Raw genomic sequence first — 23064 nt, 5'->3', positions numbered from 1 at the left:
CTCACCTTTTAACACTGTACACTTAATTTCTCATGGTATCTCTTCTCACAAACCTCTTTTCACTCTATTCTTCTAACTCATCCCATTTCCTCTTTTCCTAAAGCCTCTACAAACTTTCACCCTTACCTCAACCAAGTAATGATCAGATATCCCTGGGGACAGGGGAGAAAGAATACTTCCCACATATTCCCTGTGTGTCGTAAAAGGCGACTAAAAGGGGAGGGAGCAGGGTGATGGAAATCCTACCCTCCCATTTTTTTTAATTTTCCAAAAGAAGGAACAGAAAAGGGGGCCAAGAGAGGATATTCCCTCTAAGGCTCAGTCCTCTCTTCTTAACACTACCTTGCTAACCCGGGAAATGGTGAATATGTATGAAAATATTTTTATCTATTATATATTTATCATAATCGCCGTCTCCTGTGTTAGCGAGGTAGCACAAGGAAACAGACAAAAGAATGACCCAACCCATCCACATACATGTATATACATATGTCTGTAGGTGGGTTGGGCCATTCCTCATCTGTATCCTTGCACTACCTCGTTAACTTGGGAGATGGTGGTTGAGTGTAATAACATAATAATAATAATAATAATAATAATAATAATAATATATATATATATATATATATATATATATATATATATATATTTTTTTTCTTTTTTTTTTTTGCTTTGTCGCTGTCTCCCGCGTTTGCGAGGTAGCGCAAGGAAACACACGAAAGAAATGGCCCAACCCACCCCCATACACATGTATATACATACGTCCACACACGCAAATACACATACCTACACAGCTTTCCATGGTTTACCCCAGACGCTTCACATGCCCTGATTCAACCCACTGACAGCACGTCAACCCCGGTATATCACATCGATCCAATTCACTCTATTCCTAGCCCTCCTTTCACCCTCCTGCATGTTCAGGCCCCAATCACACAAAATCTTTTTCACTCCATCTTTCCACCTCCAATTTGGTCTCCCACTTCTCCTCGTTCCCTCCACCTCCGACACATATATCCTCTTGGTCAATCTTTCCTCACTCATTCTCTCCATGTGCCCTAACCATTTCAAAACACCCTCTTCTGCTCTCTCAACCACGCTCTTTTTATTTCCACACATCTCTCTTACCCTTACGTTACTTACTCGATCAAACCACCTCACACCACACATTGTCCTCAAACATCTCATTTCCAGCACATCCATCCTCCTGCACACAACTCTATCAATAGCCCACGCCTCGCAACCATACAACATTGTTGGAACCACTATTCTTTCAAACATACCCATTTTTGCTTTCCGAGATAATGTTCTCGACTTCCACGCATTCTTCAAGGCTCCCAGAATTTTCGCCCCCTCCCCAACCCTATGATTCACTTCCGCTTCCATGGTTCCATCCGCTGCCAGATCCACTCCCAGATATCTAAAACACTTTACTTCCTCCAGTTTTTCTCCATTCAAACTTACCTCCCAACTGACTTGACCCTCAACCCTCCTGTACCTAATTACCTTGCTCTTATTCATATTTACTCTTAACTTTCTTCTTTCACACACTTTACCAAACTCAGTCACCAGCTTCTGCAGTTTCTCACATGAATCAGCCACCAGCGCTGTATCATCAGCGAACAACAACTGACTCACTTCCCAAGCTCTCTCATCCCCAACAGACTTCATACTTGCCCCTCTTTCCAAAACTCTTGCATTCACCTCCCTAACAACCCCATCCATAAACAAATTAAACAACCATGGAGACATCACACACCCCTGCCGCAAACCTACATTCACTGAGAACCAATCACTTTCCTCTCTTCCTACACGTACACATGCCTTACATCCTCGATAAAAACTTGTCACTGCTTCTAACAACTTGCCTCCCACACCATATATTCTTAATACCTTCCACAGAGCATCTCTATCAACTCTATCATATGCCTTCTCCAGATCCATAAATGCTACATACATACATAATATATATATATATATATATATATATATATATATATATATATATATATATATATATATATATATATATATATTATCCCTGGGGATAGGGGATTAAGAATACTTCCCACGTATTCCCTGCGTGTCGTAGAAGGCGACTAAAAGGGGAGGGAGCGGGGGGCTGGAAATCCTCCCCTCTCGTTTTTTTTTAATTTTCCAAAAGAAGGAACAGAGAATTGGGCCAGGTGAGGGTATTCCCTCAAAGGCCCAGTCCTCTGTTCTTAATGCTACCTCGCTAACGCGGGAAATGGCGAATAGTTTAAAAGAAAGAAAAAGAAAATATATATATATATATATATATATCTTTCTTTCAAACTATTCGCCATTTCCCGCATTAACGAGGTAGCATTAAGAACAGATGACTGGGCCTTTGAGGGACTACCCTCACCTGGCCCAATTCTCTGTTCTTAATGCTACCTTGCTAACGTGGGAAATGGCGAATAGTTTGAAAGAAAAGAAAGAATATATATATATATTTATATATATATATATATATATATATATATATATATATATATATATATATATATATATATATATATATATATTTTTTTTTTTTCTTTTTCTTTCAAACTATTCGCCATTTCCCGCGTTAGCGAGGTAGCGTTAAGAACAGAGAACAGGGCCTTTAAGGGAATATCCTCACCTGGCCCCCTTCTCTGTTCCTTCTTTTGAAAAAAAAAAAATATATATATATATATATATATATATATATATATATATATATATATATATATATATATATATAATTTGTTTAATTTGTTTATGGATGGGGTTGTTAGGGAGGTAAATGCAAGAGTTTTGGAAAGAGGGGCAAGTATGAAGTCTGTTGGGGATGAGAGAGCTTGGGAAGTGAGTCAGTTGTTGTTCGCTGATGATACAGCGCTGGTGGCTGATTCATGTGAGAAACTGCAGAAGCTGGTGACTGAGTTTGGTAAAGTGTGTGGAAGAAGAAAGTTAAGAGTAAATGTGAATAAGAGCAAGGTTATTAGGTACAGTAGGGTTGAGGGTCAAGTCAATTGGGAGGTGAGTTTGAATGGAGAAAAACTGGAGGAAGTGAAGTGTTTTAGATATCTGGGAGTGGATCTGGCAGCGGATGGAACCATGGAAGCGGAAGTGGAGCATAGGGTGGGGGAGGGGGCGAAAATTCTGGGGGCCTTGAAGAATGAGTGGAAGTCGAGAACATTATCTCGGAAAGCAAAAATGGGTATGTTTGAAGGAATAGTGGTTCCAATAATGTTGTATGGTTGCGAGGCGTGGGCTATGGATAGAGTTGTGCGCAGGAGGATGGATGTGCTGGAAATGAGATGTTTGAGGACAATGTGTGGTGTGAGGTGGTTTGATCGAGTGAGTAACGTAAGGGTAAGAGAGATGTGTGGAAATAAAAAGAGCGTGGTTGAGAGAGCAGAAGAGGGTGTTTTGAAGTGGTTTGGGCACATGGAGAGAATGAGTGAGGAAAGATTGACCAAGAGGATATATGTGTCGGAGGTGGAGGGAACGAGGAGAAGAGGGAGACCAAATTGGAGGTGGAAAGATGGAGTGAAAAAAGATTTTGTGTGATCGGGGCCTGAACATGCAGGAGGGTGAAAGGAGGGCAAGGAATAGAGTGAATTGGAGCGATGTGGTATACCGGGGTTGATGTGCTGTCAGTGGATTGAATCAAGGCATGTGAAGCGTCTGGGGTAAACCATGGAAAGCTGTGTAGGTATGTATATTTGCGTGTGTGGACGTATGTATATACATGTGTATGGGGGGGGTTGGGCCATTTCTTTCGTCTGTTTCCTTGCGCTACCTCGCAAACGCGGGAGACAGCGACAAAGTATAAAAAAAAAAAAAATATATATATATATATATATATATATAGGAAGGGTGGAGAGTGATTGATTCTAAGCAAATGTCGGTCTGCAGCAGGAGTGCGTGATGTCCCCATGGTTGTTAACTTTGTGTATGGATGGGGTGGTTAGGACGGTAAATGCAAATTTTGGAGAGAGGGGCGAGTATGCAGTCTGTTGGGGATGAGAGGGCCTAGGAAGTGAGTCAGTTGTTGTTCACCAATGATACAGCTCTGGTGACTGATCTGAGGGAGAAACTGCAAAAGTTGGTGACTGACTTTGGAAAAAAGTGTGAAAGGAGAAAGTTGAGAGTATATGTGAATAAGAGCAAGGTTGTCAGGTTCAGCAGGGTTGAGGGACAAATCAATTGGGATGTAAGTCTGAATGGAGAAAAATTGGAGGAAGTACAGTGTTTTAGATATTTGGGGGTGGACTTAGCAACAAATGGAACAATGGAAGCAGGAGTAAGTCACAAGATGGTGGTGGTGGTGGTGGTTTGGGGGAGGGGAGGTGTCTTGGAAGCAATAAAGAATGTGTGGAAGGAGAGAACATTATCTTGGAGAGCAAAAATGGGTATGTTTGAGGAAATAGTAGTTCCAACAATATCATATGGTTGCAAGGCATGGGCTATAGATAGGGTTGTATGGAGGAGGGTGGATGTATTGGAAATGAGATGTCTAAGGACAATATATGGTGTGAGGTAGTTTGAATGAGTAAGTAATGAAATGGTAAGAGAGATGTGTGGAAATAAAAGTGTGGTTGAGAGAAGGTGTGTTGAAATGGTTTGGACATATGGAGAAAATGAAAGGAAAGATTAACAAAGAGGATATATGTGTCAGAGATGGAGGGAACAAGGAGAAGCAGGAGACCACATTGGAGGTGGAAGGATGGAATGAAAAAGATTTTGAGCGATTAAGGCCTGAATGTACAGGAGGGTGGGAGGTGTGCAATGAACAGAGTGAATTGGAATGATGTGCTGTCAATGGACTGAACCAGGGAATGTGAAACATCTGGGGTAAACCGTGGAAAGGTCTATGGGGCCTGGATGGAGATAGGGAGCTGTGGTTTCTGTGAATTACACATGACAGCTAGAGACTGAGTGTGAATGAATGTGGCCTTTTTTGTCTATTTTCCTGGCGCTACCTCGCTGAAGCAGGAGGTGGCAATGCTGTTTCCTGTAGGATGGGGTAGAGCCAGGAATGGATGAAGGCAAGCAAGTACGAATATGCAAATGTACATATGTCTGTGTATGTTTATATATATGTGTATATGTTGATATGTATATATATATGCACAAGTATGGGTGTTTATGCATATATTTCATGTGTGGTGGGGTGGAGACGGGATTGGATGAAGGCAGCAAGTATGAATATGTACATGTATGTATATATCTGTTATCCCTGGAGATAGGGGAGAAAGAATACTTCTTATGTATTCCCTGTGTGTTGTAGAAGGCAACTAAAAGGGGAGGGAGCAGGGGGCTGGAAATCCTCCCCTCTCATTTCTAATTTTCCAAAAGAAGGAACAAAGAAGGGGGCCAAGAGAGGATATTCCCTCAAAGGCTCAGTCCTCTGTTCTTAACGCTACCTCGCTAATGCGGGAAATGGTGAATAGTATAAAAGAAAAAATAAAAGATGTATATGTCTGTGTATGTATATGTTGAAATGTATAGGTATGTATATGTGTGGGCGTTTATGTACATGCATGTGTATATGGGTGGGTTGGGCCATTCTTTCGTCTTTCCTTGCATTACCTCGCTTATGCAGGAGACAATGACTAAGTATAATAAATAAATAAGAATAAAGTATATATATATGCGGCAGGGGTGTGTGATGTCTCCATGGTTGTTTAATTTGTTTATGGATGGGGTTGTTAGGGAGGTGAATGCAAGAGTTTTGGAAAGAGGGGCAAGTATGAAGTCTGTTGGGGATGAGAGAGCTTGGGAAGTGAGTCAGTTGTTGTTCGCTGATGATACAGCGCTGGTGGCTGATTCATGTGAGAAACTGCAGAAGCTGGTGACTGAGTTTGGTAAAGTGTGTGAAAGAAGAAAGTTAAGAGTACATGTGAATAAGAGCAAGGTTATTAGGTACAGTAGGGTTGAGGGTCAAGTCAATTGGGAGGTGAGTTTGAATGGAGAAAAACTGGAGGAAGTGAAGTGTTTTAGATATCTGGGAGTGGATCTGGCAGCGGATGGAACCATGGAAGCGGAAGTGGATCATAGGGTGGGGGAGGGGGCGAAAATTCTGGGAGCCTTGAAGAATGTGTGGAAGTCGAGAACATTATCTCGGAAAGCAAAAATGGGTATGTTTGAAGGAATAGTGGTTCCAACAATGTTGTATGGTTGCGAGGCGTGGGCTATGGATAGAGTTGTGCGCAGGAGGATGGATGTGCTGGAAATGAGATGTTTGAGGACAATGTGTGGTGTGAGGTGGTTTGATCGAGTAAGTAACGTAAGGGTAAGAGAGATGTGTGGAAATAAAAAGAGCGTGGTTGAGAGAGCAGAAGAGGGTGTTTTGAAATGGTTTGGGCACATGGAGAGAATGAGCGAGGAAAGATTGACCAAGAGAATATATGTGTCGGAGGTGGAGGGAACGAGGAGAAGAGGGAGACCAAATTGGAGGTGGAAAGATGGAGTGAAAAAGATTTTGTGTGATCGGGGCCTGAACATGCAGGAGGGTGAAAGGAGGGCAAGGAATAGAGTGAATTGGAGCAATGTGGTATACCGGGGTTGACGTGCTGTCAGTGGAGTGAATCAAGGCATGTGAAGCAACTTGGGTAAACCATGGAAAGCTGTGTAGGTATGTATATTTGCGTGTGTGGACGTATGTATATACATGTGTATGGGGGTGGGTTGGGCCATTTCTTTCATCTGTTTCCTTGCGCTACCTCGCAAACGCGGGAGACAGCGACAAAGCAAAAAAAAAAAAAAAAAAAAATTATATATATATATATATATATATATATATATATATATATATGAATGAAGCAAAGATGGCTGAAAGCCAGAATATGAAGAGAGCAAGCTAAAATTGAGTTAGATGAAAAAGCAAGCTATTGTTGAATATCTTACTGGTGGACAAATTGGTATCGCTAAAAGAGAGGAAAGAGAAATTACAAATTATGGTTTTCTAAAAGGATGGAGGCTAAAGTGGCAGACCTAAGTATCTTTACTCATACACACCTTTTGTGATCACATTCACTCTCATTCCTTTTCATTTCTCTTTTTTTTTTCTTTTTTTTTTTTTGCTTCTTTCCATGAAGCTACCTCAGTGAGGACATTAGTCCATGACTGGAGCCTGTCACATAGCAGTAAAAAAATAAAAATTAAAATTGTCTGAATGATACAGCTTATCAAAACTATAAAATTTCATTATCCACCTTCTTTACACCTTATTCCATCAAGCCACTCCTCTCTTTCCACAACTAATATATGCAATCCCACATACATTTGTGGTAACAACTAAAACATGCTTTTTTCTACGCTAAATTCAAAAGATAATCAACCTTAACTGGTACAATTTCCATGACACCCTTCAACTTTTTATCCAGTTACAGGAATTGTTATATACTTTTCATTTCACATCTTCTAAACTTTATACTTTCCTAGCTTTCTTATTCACACCCTCAATCCTAGACTATATACAATAAATTGCTTGTCTATAAGTAGATGTTTCTTAGATATAACTACCCCACCTTCAACATACTACCTATCAAAAACAGATCTTGCACTCTTATCTATCTTCTATGTTCCTGTACCATGTGTTGTTATGGAGTTCTTAGTTACAATCAATTACTGTAATATTCATCTCACATCACAAAAATTCCATACATCACTTCACAACTGTAATTTTCTCCTATCACTCAGTACCCACCTGACATATCCTCTTTCCTCACAATATCCATGGCAATGGAATACTTTGGGTATGCTCCTTTAATCATTAAGCTCTTAAACTAATCCTAATAATTTTCATCAATATTTATATACAACTGTGATATCCATTCTGAATCTCATGAGTTTGATAACTGATAGCCTTGAACTCCTTATTTGTAATCACTCACCCTTTCATACCACTCAAATGTCCAGCAACTTCCATCATTAATCCATCAATACCTGACATAATGCTGATCTCACTTTTAGAACATTTGTAACAGTCAAACCATCCATCTTTAATGCATCTGCCTCTTCCATGATTACATGATTCATTTATTTCTATATCACTGCACTCAACCATACAAATCCACTATTCTAGACACAGGCATGTGTAGGCATACTGCCTATGTCTGAGGCCACATGTACCTTTAATGGGAACAGATATTTGCAGCGGTGGGGCCCCAACCCCAATCGTGCAAGCTACTTGCCACTCCGCTACCAAATCCTGATCACAATCTGAAAACCGACAGTATCTGCATAAATCATAATTGCAATCAGTTAAGCTGCAGTGCTTGAAACATGATTACATCTAAAAAAGCTGGAATACCTTATCAACTATGATCACATACTGCAAAACCATACAACTTGTATTCACCTTTTCTGATAAACTTCAGCATTATGTCAACCATGATAAAGGAGTCGAACATGACTCTGGTCTACTATCCACATTTCATTTACTATAATCTACTACAAAAAATGCATCTAGCACTACACCTGAGAATTCAACTGTGGAACAGGAATACAGATACTGTTTGACAAGATTTCTGCACTCTGGAAATGCAAGTTAACAGCATAAATGATAAGGCATCCTGTCTAATAAAAACAACTGGACCTGGATATAAACATCCCAACTGCCCTAAAATCAACCTATAGTCCTAAACAGTCTTAATCACAGCCTTTACTGCTGCAGACAAAATAATCATTAATTTACTCCCCACTGGAGGTAACTGAGCTTTCCTATGCAAGATGGTTACACATCAGTAATCTGGACATACAAGAGCAAAGTTGAGTATCACCACACAGTAATGTGAATAGTTTGCAGCTGCATAAACCCTCCAAAGTCCTTCAATCTGAACAAAGATCAGTCTCTTTAGCAAAACCATGGTTTTGCATTTAACAATAAACAAAATATACACACCAGCAAAACAGACTAGCTATAAGCAAAGGGACGTAAGCACAAGTGCAACTACTACTGGGATGCAACTAAGTATCTTTCAAGTTAAGTTATGAGACTCTAAAGGTCTGAACAATATAAATGTAAAGGACTCTCTTCCATTCTGAGAGTAAATAAACTAAACAACTATAAACAATATAATGGACCTTAGGAGAGAGACGAGCTTTATTCAGCTTCGAAGCCAGCAGAGGTCATTCTCAACAAGTAAATTAGAAAACCTAGAGCTCATATTCTAAAGAATCAAGGCATATGGCTGTTCCTGTCCAGTGTCATCTCAGACAACTAATTTTACAAGTTCACTTACCAAGCAAAATGTAAACTTCAAGACAATGTACATAACTGGATCACACAGGAAGTGTATAAAAAGACAGAACAGATATCTATTATTTTTTTCTTTACTTCATTATGGAAGTTACATACATATACTGGTTCTGGAAAGAATACCATAAAGAACATGAATCACATGATCTCTTCCTTAAGCTAAAGGCAGTTCAAATAGAAGTTCTGTGTGCATGGTAGAAAAGAGTAAACATATCAAGTAATGCCTTAACAACTATAATCACATATTACAAACCACACAGCATGTTGTTGTCACATTTCATACTCTATCAAACTTTAATATTAAGTCAACCATGATGGAGTCAAACATTATATTGCTTTGTTATCCAAAATTAGTTCACTGTTTAACAACTATAAGAGTAAAGTCCTTCAGGTATTACACATGAGAATTCAACTGTGAAAACTAAAAAACAGATTCTGTTGGACAGACTGACTTCTGCACTCTGACAAAGAGAGTTCAAATCATACAGATCACTTCATCCTGCCATTAAAAAAGTGAAACCTAATACAATAACCCTAATCATCCTAACAAATTACCTCCATTCCAATGTAGTCTTCCATAGGTCAGCCAGAAAACCTTGTAGTAATTCATACAAAGTTATCAATACAGAATCTTCCATCATCAAGGTAACTGCTAATGTCAAGAAAGATGGTTATACATCAGATAACTCCTGGCTATGGAAAAGCAGAGTTGAACAATCACCACATACCAAGGTGGGGTAACATGCATCTACATAAATCCTTAAAACTTCCTCTACTTGAAAAAGTCATCAGCATCCCTAAAAAACAATATATTCTTTGCACCTGACAATATCCAAGGTATGCATATTAATCAGTATACACAGACTTGCTGTACACACTTGAAACTTGAAAGTGTAATAAATCTGGGTACCTTCTAATATAAGAGAACATGTTTATGATGTATCTAGATTTTCTCCATTTCTAAAAAATTAATGGAACTGATACATATATCACTAAAAATATACTGGTCTCCAAGAAAGAAACACACCATATTCAGCTTAGAGGTAAAAAAGAAGTTATTCTCAACAAATAAATAAGAAAACCTAAGCCCATACTTTGAAGAGTCACGGCTGATGTTGCCCAATATGTGAAGCTAGGATGCCATAACTTCACAAAACTTGTGAATCAATACTTTCACCTGTCTATTTCAATCAAATGATTCTGAAAGATTACACAACAAGTGACAAACCTCCTGTCTAAAGAACATATAAAAATGTCACACAGCAAGCACCTGTGCAATACTGTTAGGAGAAATTTCATTCACCAGATCTTTAGCAATTTTCAAACATAATACAGTTACAAGACAGAAGACAAAGAAAAACACCATAATAAATACCAAAAGGAAGGGAAAGAATCAAGACTATGCAAACTTTACTCTCTTTTTTCCCCTTTTTATGTGTAAGTTACAACCATAAACAACCATTTTTTTTTTTTTTTTTTTTTTTTTTATACTTTGTCGCTGTCTCCCGCGTTAGCGAGGTAGCGCAAGGAAACAGACGAAAGAAATGGCCCCCCCCCCATACACATGTACATACACACGTCCACACACGCAAATATACATACCTACACAGCTTTTCATGGTTTACCCCAGACGCTTCACATGCCTTGCTTCAATCCACTGACAGCACGTCAACCCCTGTATACCACATGACTCCAATTCACTCTATTTCTTGCCCTCCTTTCACCCTCCTGCATGTTCAGGCCCCGATCACACAAAATCTTTTTCACTCCATCTTTCCACCTCCAATTTGGTCTCCCTCTTCTCCTCGTTCCCTCCACCTCCGACACATATATCCTCTTGGTCAATCTCTCCTCACTCATTCTCTCCATGTGCCCAAACCATTTCAAAACACCCTCTTCTGCTCTCTCAACCACGCTCTTTTTATTTCCACACATCTCTCTTACCCTTACGTTACTTACTCGATCAAACCACCTCACACCACACATTGTCCTCAAACATCTCATTTCCAGCACATCCATCCTCCTGCGCACATCTCTATCCATAGCCCACGCCTCGCAACCATACAACATTGTTGGAACCACTATTCCCTCAAACATACCCATTTTTGCTTTCCGAGATAATGTTCTCGACTTCCACACATTTTTCAAGGCTCCCAAAATTTTCGCCCCCTCCCCCACCCTATGATCCACTTCCGCTTCCATGGTTCCATCCGCTGACAGATCCACTCCCAGATATCTAAAACACTTCACTTCCTCCAGTTTTTCTCCATTCAAACTCACCTCCCAATTGACTTGACCCTCACCCCTACTGTACCTAATAACCTTGCTCTTATTCACATTTACTCTCAACTTTCTTCTTCCACACACTTTACCAAACTCAGTCACCAGCTTCTGCAGTTTCTCACATGAATCAGCCACCAGCGCTGTATCATCAGCGAACAACAACTGACTCACTTCCCAAGCTCTCTCATCCCCAACAGACTTCATACTTGCCCCTCTTTCCAGGACTCTTGCATTTACCTCCCTTACAACCCCATCCATAAACAAATTAAACAACCATGGAGACATCACACACCCCTGGCGCAAACCTACATTCACTGAGAACCAATCACTTTCCTCTCTTCCTACACGTACACATGCCTTACATCCTCGATAAAAACTTTTCACTGCTTCTAACAACTTGCCTCCCACACCATATATTCTTAATACCTTCCACAGAGCATCTCTATCAACTCTATCATATGCCTTCTCCAGATCCATAAATGCTACATACAAATCCATTTGCTTTTCTAAGTATTTCTCACATACATTCTTCAAAGCAAACACCTGATCCACACATCCTCTACCACTTCTGAAACCGCACTGCTCTTCCCCAATCTGATGCTCTGTACATGCCTTCACCCTCTCAATCAATACCCTCCCATATAATTTACCAGGAATACTCAACAAACTTATACCTCTGTAATTTGAGCACTCACTCTTATCCCCTTTGAAACTAATCTATTCGCACCACAATATCACAAAATAATGCACATGAATCACTCTCCATTCTATGCGAGGCTAAAACATACAAACAAGAAAGTTTTGTGTTAACATTGGAGGATTAAGGAGGCACACAGAACACATATCTGTAAATAATGATTGATGATAAAAATTTGAAAAATCAGATCATGTATAGCAATAAAAAGAGTTTTACTGCACGAAAAAGGAGTATGTGGAACAAGTATAGGGAACCTGGTTGCTGACCAACTGTGTGGTAAGGCTGTGATTAAGTTAGTACATTCAAGCACATATAGACTATCTCATGATAAAACCTGCAATACCTGAAGGCTATCAAAATTATATCATCTCTAGGTGGAGGATAATTGAGAACTAATTACACAAAAAGAGAGCTGGAAGAAAAAGATACAATAAACATTAATACTGAATGCCCTAAGGCAAATGTTAAGTCATCATATATTACTAATGTCTTCTGCAGCAAGTAGATTTAACACATCCAAGGCAATTCCCAAAATTCAACTCTACCATCTCAAGTAAATTAGCTCTGAGATGATACTCTATCAAAAAATAAACCAGCTCGTTATCTTTCTTGCAAAACTGCCAGATCTAGAAATTTATCTGACCTATGATAACTCTCCTTAAAAAGTAAAAAGGCAGGTAGCCTATATTCTTCATCTAAAATCCCTATCAAAAGTAATACATTATGCTCCTATGAATATCATCCTTTAAAATTACTAAATGAAGCAAAAGGGCAAGAAACCTGAGAGAGAGAGAGAGAGAGAGAGATTCATCTTAAGAGAGTTACAGAGGTTAAGTTGAAATGCTATGGACATATGGAGAAAATTACTGAGGAAAAACTGACAATGGGGATGTATGTTAGAAGTGGAGGGCACATGAAAGGGTAGGCCAAACTGTAGATGGAAGAATGAAGAGAAAAAAAATTTGAGTGCTCAGGGCCTGAGCATGCAAAAGAGTGAAAGGCATGTGCACAATTGAATGCACTGGAGCAATATGGTATACAGAAGGCGACTTGCTATTATTGAACTGAACCAGAGAATACAATGCAGCTGGGGAAAACCATGAAAGGGTCAGCGGGCCTGTCAGTGGATAGGGGGCTGTCTTTTGGGTACATTACACAACAGCTAGAGAATAGATGCAAGTGAATGAGGCTTTTTCTCCTTCTGTTCATGGCACTACTAACATGGGAAATAGAGAACAAGCATGAATACAAATTAATCTATGAAACAGTTTCTAGTTTCCACAAAAGTGTACTAAAAAAAAAAGTTACCCTATCTTCTAAAGGCTGCAGTCATTATTAGCAGTCCCAAGTAAGGTAAGACCTTCGATGAAGAAAAAGAAGGAAACCAATGAGATAAAAGAAGTCATTTTTATAAGGAAATGGAAAGCTTGCCCTTTGAAAATGACTAATTGCAGCTGTATGCTGTGGCTGCAAAAGGAAAGATGATGACATCAGAATACCCTACCCTTGAGATATCCAAAGCCACACAGAAATTATGCAATGCAGTGGCTTTCCATGTGCCATATGGTCATTGACAAGATGCACAGGAGAAATAGACTTGAGATGGCAGAGGTAAACAAGCAGTCAGCTCTCAGCAGAAAAAACAAAGCAATATCTTCACTACTGGGTGAGAATCATCAGCAAAGTTCCAAGTTAAGCTGGAAGAGTTATCAAATCAGAATGCTTAGACTAAACTATGCTGAGTAAGTATATGGAGCTAAAGCCATTCAAGATACAAAAGCAAACCAAATCTATGTATTACTGGAGTAACTGCTTATATAACAAAATTTTTTGGAATATGTATAAGACATCTAGTTTCTTACAAGAAGACTAAGCTCAATATTTGTGTAATGTAGAACACCCAAAAGAGATCAGATGCTACAGTCATACCAAGCATCATAAGCTTATTGCACTGAGCTGTACAACTTAGATGAGTCATAAGAATCTTAAGAATCTTAAGAATACAAATGTAAAGACACTTATGTATAGAAAAGTTAAAATTCACATACGTCTGCACTACTGGGAAATCTTATCCAAATACAAATCCAAAGATGCAGCTGAATTTATCCAAGACAAAGACTGAGCAAGAGAAAATGGAGCAAACAGGAAAGATAAAATGAAATGCTGACTTGGCCTTCTAGCAGGTAGTCAATAATCAAGTAAAAAGCTTTGTTATTCCATGCAGGGGGACACCAATCTAATGACTATATCAACTTGTTTTAAGAGTGTGCTCCAAAAGAGCAACTGCTGGGAATGACCAGTAATTTGTTGGTTTACTGAATTTATGCTCTACTGGACAGAAATGCCATGTTTATATCATACAAGCTTTGTAAAGAGCAGGAAAAGTGCTTGCTGCATTTAAAGATTTACAAAAACCACAATATATTAGAAATTAGTTATAGGAAGTTTTAGCACAGCATGGAGTACACAGAAGACTACTGTCAAGTCTCTAAAGAGGTAAGAAAGTGTACACATGAGTAAATGAGGAAATGAAAAGATGGATTGAAGTAAACAGAGAAGGATGTATGGATTATACAAAGCTGGATGAGTAAAGCTTTGTAATATCACTGGCTATTTCAAATCATTATGAACAAGGTTTTATGATATGGTAGAGATAAGAGGTAACTGCTCGATACACTTCAATTAAAACTGCACAAAATTGAGTCTGTCATGGCTATCATACATAGATGGTTCTTTTCTGCTAAGGGTTTGAACAGTACTGTTTTGTCTTTCGGTGAAATCTGCAGAGGATGATGAACTTATGCAAGTAAGAGTTATTCTCATGCTTCAGCTGCAAATGAAGGCAAATCACTTCAAGAATCACTAAATTATAATAAATAGAAAAAGAATGTACCAATACTATTATATGGTTGCTAAGCATTACTAAGAAAGACCCTTAAGCTACAATAACTGTATTGTGAACATCATATGAGGCTCACATCCATCAACATATAAGGTCTGGACATCTTTAGCTCACATCCACTATGGGCTTATGATACTAACAGTTATGAGTAAACTATTTCAAATCTAAATGATTAGTATGAAAACATTATTACAATATGCCACGACATTTAGTAATGATATATATATGGTAAAGTTTAACAAGTTCATGGTCCATAAACATGGTGTGACTACTTACCCAGCAGCCTGTAAATGCATATGAAGGTGATGAAGATCATGGGTGAAGCCTGGTAAGAATCTAAGTGCATACAACACTGAGTTGAGGAAGCAGGTGTTGCCCATGTTGGCAAGTGGACACACCCCAGCAACACGGCCACTACTAAATCCTCCATCTCCTATCCCGATTCCTAAACTGCCTGCTGATTGAGAGGAGCCTCCTGCTGTGCGTCTCCCACTGTTAGTGGTTGCATTCCTCCCTAAGCTCATCTTTCGTAGCATGGGTGGCGTCTGCCAAGGAAATGAAGGGGAAATTTATTGATAAAATACTATCCAGAAAAACATCTGATGTAAAACTAATTTTAAGGACCACATAATTACGTACAAACCTTAGGAGTTTTCTGGAAAATTGGCATACACCCTCTGAAAACTGCTTCTAATCCAGGTTCACAACTGGAAGCATCTGGTCAGAGTCAGAAACCATGAGCTGTTAAGACAGATACACAATATAAATATACACAATATAAATATGCCTTTATTCATTCCCATCGCCACCTCGCCACACATGGAATAACATCCTCCCCTCCCCCTCATGTGTGCGAGGTAGCGCTAGGAAAAGACAACAAAGGCCACATTCGTTCACACCCAGTCTCTAGCTGTCATGCAGTAATGCCCGAAACCACAGCTCCCTTTCCACATCCAGGCCCCACACAACTTTCCATGGTTTACCCCAGACGCTTCACAAGCCCTGACTCAATCCATTGACAGCACGTCGACCCCGGTATACCACATCGATCCAATTCACTCTATTCCTTGCACGCCTTTCACCCTCCTGCATGTTCAGGCCCCGATCACTCAAAATCTTTTTCACTCCATCTTTCCACCTCCAATTTGGTCTCCCACTTCTCCTCGTTCCCTCCACCTCCGACACATATATCCTCTTGGTCAATCTTTCCTCACTCATTCTCTCCATGTGCCCAAACCATTTCAAAACACCCTCTTCTGCTCTCTCAACCATGCTCTTTTTATTTCCACACATCTCTCTTACCCTTACATTACTTACTCGATCATAAGTATTTTTTTTTCTCATACTATTTGCCATTTCCCATGTTAGTGAGGTAGCATTAAGAACAGAGGACTAAGCCTTTGAGGGAATATCCTCACTTGGCTCTCCTTCTCTTTTCCTTCTTTTGGAAAATTTAAAAATGAGAAGGGAAGATTTCTAGCACCCTACTCCCTCCCCTTTTAGTCACCTTCTACAGCATGCAGGGAATACATAGGAAGTATTCTTTCTCCCTACCCCCAGGGATAGTTTTGTGGGGCCTGGATGTGGAAAAGGAGCTGTGGTTTGGGTGCATTACACATGACAGCTAGAGAGTGTGAACGAATGTGGCCTCTGTTGTCTTTTCCTAGTGTGCGAGGGGGGATGGGAGTGTCATTTTTCATGTGGGGCAGGGTGGCGACGGGAATGGATGAGGGCAGCAAGTATGGATATGTACATGTGTACATATGTATATGTCTGTATATTTATGTATACGTTGAAATGTATAGGTATGTATATGTGCGTGTGTGGGCGTTTATGTATATGCATGTGTATGTGGGTGGGTTGGGCCATTCTTTCGTCTGTTTCCTTGCCCTACCTTGCTAACGCGGGAGACAGTGACTAAGTATAATAAAAATAGAGAGAGAGAGAGAGAGAGAGAGAGAGAGAGAGAGAGAGAGATTTTCAGAGGTATAAATTGATGCCTTACTAGTAAAGATATACAGGACTTTCCACGTGCGAATTCCCTTCCCTACCACATCATACACTGCTGATACGAGCTTTTCCAGCCAGCTTTGAACCTAGACTCAAAGCTTCAATGATTCTGGGCTTCAAAGCTTTGATCAATCTCGGTATTTTAGTGGCTGGGTATATCCACAGAAACATTTCATCATGCGACTCCCAGCCCCTGCCTGGCCCTTCCCTCCCCAACCCCCATTATTGTATGGATCTCCTCTACCCTAACCTCCACCCCCAGAATAACCCTCCACATCCCTAGCCCCCATCACTAACTCTGCCCAACCCTTCCCTGACACCCACCACATGCCATTCTCTCTCTTCCCTAATAGACAACCACCCTGCATGGCCTTCCCTTCCCTTGACCCTCACCCCTAACACTGCCCTCCCTCCACCAAGCTCCCACCCTTACAAAGCCCTTTCCTTACATGACTCCATCCCCTGAAGGGCCCTTCCCTTCCCCTAACTCATTCCCAGAAATTCCCTCCTGTTCCCTGAACATCCAATTCCCTGAACAGCTCTCTCTCCTCTCTGCATCCCAAATCCCTGCATGGCCCTTCTCTCTCCTGTGCCCCCCATCCCTGAAACAGTACTTAATTAAACTATAAGCTTTCTCATTGGCAAGATTTCAGATGCTTACCTTATTCCTATCTTCTGTGTCACTAGTGCTGGAGGTACGAAAACGGTGACTGGTACGAGGTTCTGGGGCTGGCGATATGTCTAAATTGAGAGAGCGCTTACGACTTTGTCGCAAAGAGAGACGAGATTTTCCTCCTTCTTGTACTGAACCTTCACCCATATTATCCAGAGCAGTCATGTTTACTGTAATTATTGAGAACTCAATGGTAAGTAACTACTTCAACAATAGGCTGTATTATGATATTAAAGGAGCAAATTAGCTAAAACTGTAGATACAAAATATCATGTTACATAGGTAATCTGAATATTCCAAAACAAATTTTCTCATGTGAAGCACTGACTTTGAATGGAAGACCCTAATTTCAGTGAATCAAAAGTGACAGGTAGAAAGTCAACACGTGTAAATAAGGCAGGAAAAGTAATTCAATACAGAAAAGAATGCTGTACTCCAATTCACTGACAGGGAACCTCTACACATCTTTCATCAACTTTTGACTTATCTATGTCAAAAAATCACAGTATTTGTTCACTGAGCATAAGTGGCAAACTACATTCAAGGGGACATCTTGAATCAGGAATACATGAAGATACAGTGTTTGTTCATATATGTAGCCTCAGTGATACAAAAACTTATAATAAACCTGACAAAATTTTGCTACCAAGCTGAGATTTGCCTCAACTTTCAATGTTATAGTCAAAACATAACAATATGGTCATCTTCTACATCCTGCCACCTGGAGAAAATGTTCACTAGAAGTGGTTCCATTTGCTAGGAGGGGTTTGTGTGGAAGTAAACCTCATAGTAACTGACTGTAAACACACGACAAAAACAATCCCTTCTCTCAGGTAAAGAAAAGGAGGTTTTAGCAGTTAGGAGTTTAACGAGGATTTCACAAATTCCATTAATCAATACAACTGTTTCTCTTCACTTTCTCTGATCTTCATAACCCTCCCCAATATCATTAATTTACCATCATCAGATTAGAAGCTCCCTTCTTAATCGCATACTAAACACTGAGAATCCACTGATATGCTTTTCTTCTACTTCTGTGAGTTATTTCTATAGTGCCCATAAACTAGAAAACTAAAAACTATATACATGTACTAGCCAAAACAGTAATTTTCAGGAATCCTGTCTGTAACAGTATCATCCATCAGTAAGTGAGAACTACTGAATGCATATATCTTTCCATGTTTAAGCAAAGTCTTGGATAAAACCAGGACTTTTGAAGAGTACCTTACCCTTATTCTTTAAAGTTCACCCCTACCTTGCCATATACATCTCTCTTTCTTTCAAACTATTCGCCATTTCCCGCATTAGCGAGGTAGCGTTAAGAACAGAGGACTGGGCCTTTGAGGGAATACCCTCACCTGGCCCAATTCTCTGTTCCTTCTTTTGGAAAATTAAAAAAAAACGAGAGGGGAGGATTTCCAGCCCCCAGCTCCCTCCCCTTTTAGTCGCCTTCTACGACACGCAGGGAATACGTGGGAAGTATATATATAAATATATATAAAAAAAAAAAATTGATTCAAATTCTGCATTATCTTTACCGGGTTAACCTCACTGGGTTGGAATTAATACTCGTCCTGTTCAAATTTTCAGTCAACTCTTCTAAATACCTGACATATAAGCTATGTTACCAGATATATAAATAAATAAAAGTGCATGAAGAAGAGGCATAATAGCAATTGATGACTAAGGCAGTGAATGGATAAAATGGAGTCCGTAATGTTTGGTGTAATTAGTATACAACCCATCTCAGTGTCTGATAATGCATAAAATTGTGTGTGCATGCATTACACCAGGTCTTAATGATCCATTAACTGTAATTCTGAGCAAGACAAACCTAATTAGGTATCACTAGTGGCCATAAATCTTTTCCTATGAAACAAAGAAATTTGTTCATGTACCGTTAACAATTTTTACTTATTCATAACTCACAATATGATATATCTTTCTAATTATTAAAACAAACTAAATAATAAAATCTAACAATTACACACACACACACACATATATGTAAATATATATATATATATATATATATATATATATATCTTTTCTTTCATACTATTCCCCATTTCCCGCGTTAGCGAGGTAGCCTCAAGAACAGAAGACTGGACCTTTGAGGGAATATTCTCACCTGGCCCCCTTCTTTGTTCCTTCTTTTGGAAAATTAAAAAACTAAGAGGGGAGGATTTCCAGCCCCCCGCTCCCTTCCCTTTTAGTCACCTTCTACGACACGCAGGGAATACGTGGGAAGTATTCTTTCTTCCCTATCCCCAGGGATATATATATATATATATATATATATATATATATATATATATATATATATATATATATATATATATATATCTTTTTCTTTCTTTTTTTTTCTTTTGTACTATTCGCCGTTTCCCACGAAAGCGAGGTAGCGTTAAGAACAGAGGACTGGGCCTTTGAGGAAATATCCTCACCTGGCCCCCTTCTCTGTTCCTTCTTTTGGAAAATTGAAAAAAACGAGAGGGGAGGATTTCCAGCCACCCACTCCCTCCCCTTTTAGTCGCCTTCTATGACACGCATATATATATATATATATATATATATTGTCCAAGACATGTCTTGAACAATCGCATGTTTACCAAATGGCGTCCTAGCTTCGTCTCTTCGATGTATATTAAGTGACTGATATTTCTGTCTCGTGTCTCCCCTGATGATGTGATTATTACAATATCAAAGATATTAAATAAACCACTTGGCAGAAAATAAGAAAGCTAAAATTTTGGATAATTAATGAATACTTGATATACAGCATCTCTGATGGTGAATGATAAAATGTTTTGCAATGCTAGTTTACAGTACTGAAGGAAAAAAAAAAAGTTTTTTCTTATGCAATAACAAAAAAGTTGATGGGAAGAGAGAGCCAAGCATATCAAGGAAAAATGTGGGATTAATTAGCACAAAACTAAATGAAAAAGTAAAAATCAGCAGAAACTTTGGTAACTTAAACCTTCATTCATTTAGCAGCTGTCATTTCCCTAAGTCAGTTCCTTACATTATAACTAATAAAAACATAAATTACGTGTTTTTCCCACTTGCCCATTTATGTCACCTTGTGGATGTCAACACAGTATATTTATTAAAGCAAACATAACTTCAGTAAATGACAATCTAAAACAATATACATTTCAGTAATTTTTTCAATATTTCAGTGTTTCAATGTTATTTGAAATGCAAGTTCTTCTATTTGATGGTGACATTTATGACTAATGTCATAATTAGAAAGGTTCTGGGAAATCATGACAGGTTCTGTTGACTGATGGGCAAGTTCATATGTCTGTAAAGATATGGGAATCACATAACAGCACAGGGGAACCTCTTCTTCACAGTATCAACTTCTAATACTTTTTTAAAATCTGAACAATGTTTACCTCTTGAACCAAAAAACCTTCGTTGTAACCATACCATTTATGAATTGTCAACTATCGTGTTACATGTGAGAAATGATAATGCCACCCTCATAAATAACTACTTAGAGGTAAGAGCGATTCCACTACAATAGTGATTAAAAACTTAGAAAACGAATGACCACTTTAAAAAATATTACCAGGTTTTCATAGGTTCTGTTGGTATTTTGGAAGTGTACTACTTCTACTTTACTCAATCCCATATTTTCCTTAATATACAACTGTTTCCTTATTCATCATAGTTTAATATAATCAAAATCATGCCCTGCAGGTATTTCTGTATTAACAATATACTATATAATGCACCTTTCACATACATAGCCAATACCCAAAGCAAGCATCAATGTAAAATAAACTTTTATCATACTGACCATGAGGAGTCTATTAATGTTCATTCCATACACATCCATTAGATATTTCTGTAGTGCCAATACAATGAAACTTTACTGCCTGATCTCTGTAGCCCTACCCACTGTTAGTGGTTATCATATAGAAAGTGGAGAGTAAAAATTAAATCACACAGGTCTTAGTCCCTGATAAATAAACCAACATTGACAAATGTCATAACATTCCACAGCTCAATTTCCCAAACCCATTAACTCAATGATAAGCCTAATGCTGTTACTGACCTTTAGCAACTTCCTTCCAGACTTAACACATACCTTGTTAGCCCATCCTGGTAGAGCAACAATGTCAAGTACCCATACTAATCGACTTACTTTTTACTCAAATGTCATACGTGACTGAACACATATGAAAAGTCTTTGCCTACAGGATTTATCAACGGACTCCAGGAATAATACAACCTAACAGTTTCCCGTAAAGTAGGGTCGTGGGCGGAACACACCACACAATAGTAACTTCCCCCCAACATTGCAAGGTTGCTGTCACGTCCCCTGCCTCCCGCCCGGCTCTTCGCTATAAACAATCGAGCTCCTCTTCCATTCTATCATTCCTCCGTTCGCTTCCCCCCTCCAGCTAGAAAGCCCAGTCACCCAACTGCCAAGCAGGTACCTATACAAGCGTCGAAATGGACTAACCAAGGGCAGGGAAGTCATGCAGGCGAGATAGTCGAGTGACAGAGGCTCCGGATCACCACCACAACAACACCAGCGGCCGCCGACCCTCGCCGCCGATGCCGCCGCGGCTGATCACTCTCGCCGCCACTGTTTAAACTTTAATTTCACCTAAATATCAACCTTTTCCATCTTCCTGTTGGTTTCTCTAGCGTTCAGTTTTATTTGGTTCCTCTATTTCCTCAGGCCACGAGTATTAAGAATGGACTTGGTGCTTACTTCTTCGTTTGTTTTGGTAAGTGTGCGATCGTCCAACAGAAAAATGATATTATGTTAGTTATTTTTCGAAAAAAGAGAAAAATCCCACTAAAAATAATGTACATGAAAATTTAATGTTAGGTTGGTTTCGGTTATCACAATAGTTCAGTAATGGTTATACTGAGAGTGACAATAACAATGGTGAGAACAATTACCAGAACAATAGTAATTTACACAATTTCTTAATACAAGAAATGGATATAACAAGAGAATGGTGATGATGATACTAATGATGATCATTGTTACCACCTAGTAACTATAACAAAAACGGTAATAATGATAATGATAATGATAATAATCAGTAAGAATTATTATATAATAAAGATTATAACAATAATGGATAATATTAGAAGCATATGATTCAGAAACAATCCTTTATTTCATCTTTCCCTCTTTCTATAAACTTTACACCTTTAAGATTCGGCTCTGGAATCCTCTGAGGAACTGAGGAACTCATATTAATCCTTGC

General features: G+C 39.1%; 1 protein-coding gene across 1 annotated transcript in view; it reads right to left on the bottom strand.

The window, feature by feature from the left end:
* LOC139753256 (uncharacterized) overlaps positions 1 to 22577 on the bottom strand; it is a 61807-nt gene extending 39230 nt beyond the window's left edge. Inside the window, exons 1-3 of the mRNA XM_071669513.1 lie at positions 22302 to 22577; positions 17813 to 17994; positions 15418 to 15686 (exon numbers count right to left, since the gene is read on the bottom strand). Of these exons, the coding sequence (XP_071525614.1) occupies positions 15418 to 15686; positions 17813 to 17989 (446 nt within the window). The 5' untranslated portion in view covers positions 17990 to 17994; positions 22302 to 22577. The remainder of the gene's footprint in view (positions 1 to 15417; positions 15687 to 17812; positions 17995 to 22301) is intronic.
* Positions 22578 to 23064: the final 487 nt, after the last annotated feature.

Source organism: Panulirus ornatus, chromosome 14 (assembly GCF_036320965.1).
Source record: "Panulirus ornatus isolate Po-2019 chromosome 14, ASM3632096v1, whole genome shotgun sequence".
In the NCBI taxonomy this organism is placed as follows: Eukaryota; Metazoa; Arthropoda; class Malacostraca; order Decapoda; family Palinuridae; genus Panulirus; species Panulirus ornatus.
Note: the sequence above shows the minus strand (reverse complement) of the source record. Positions and strands in the feature narration are given on the sequence as shown.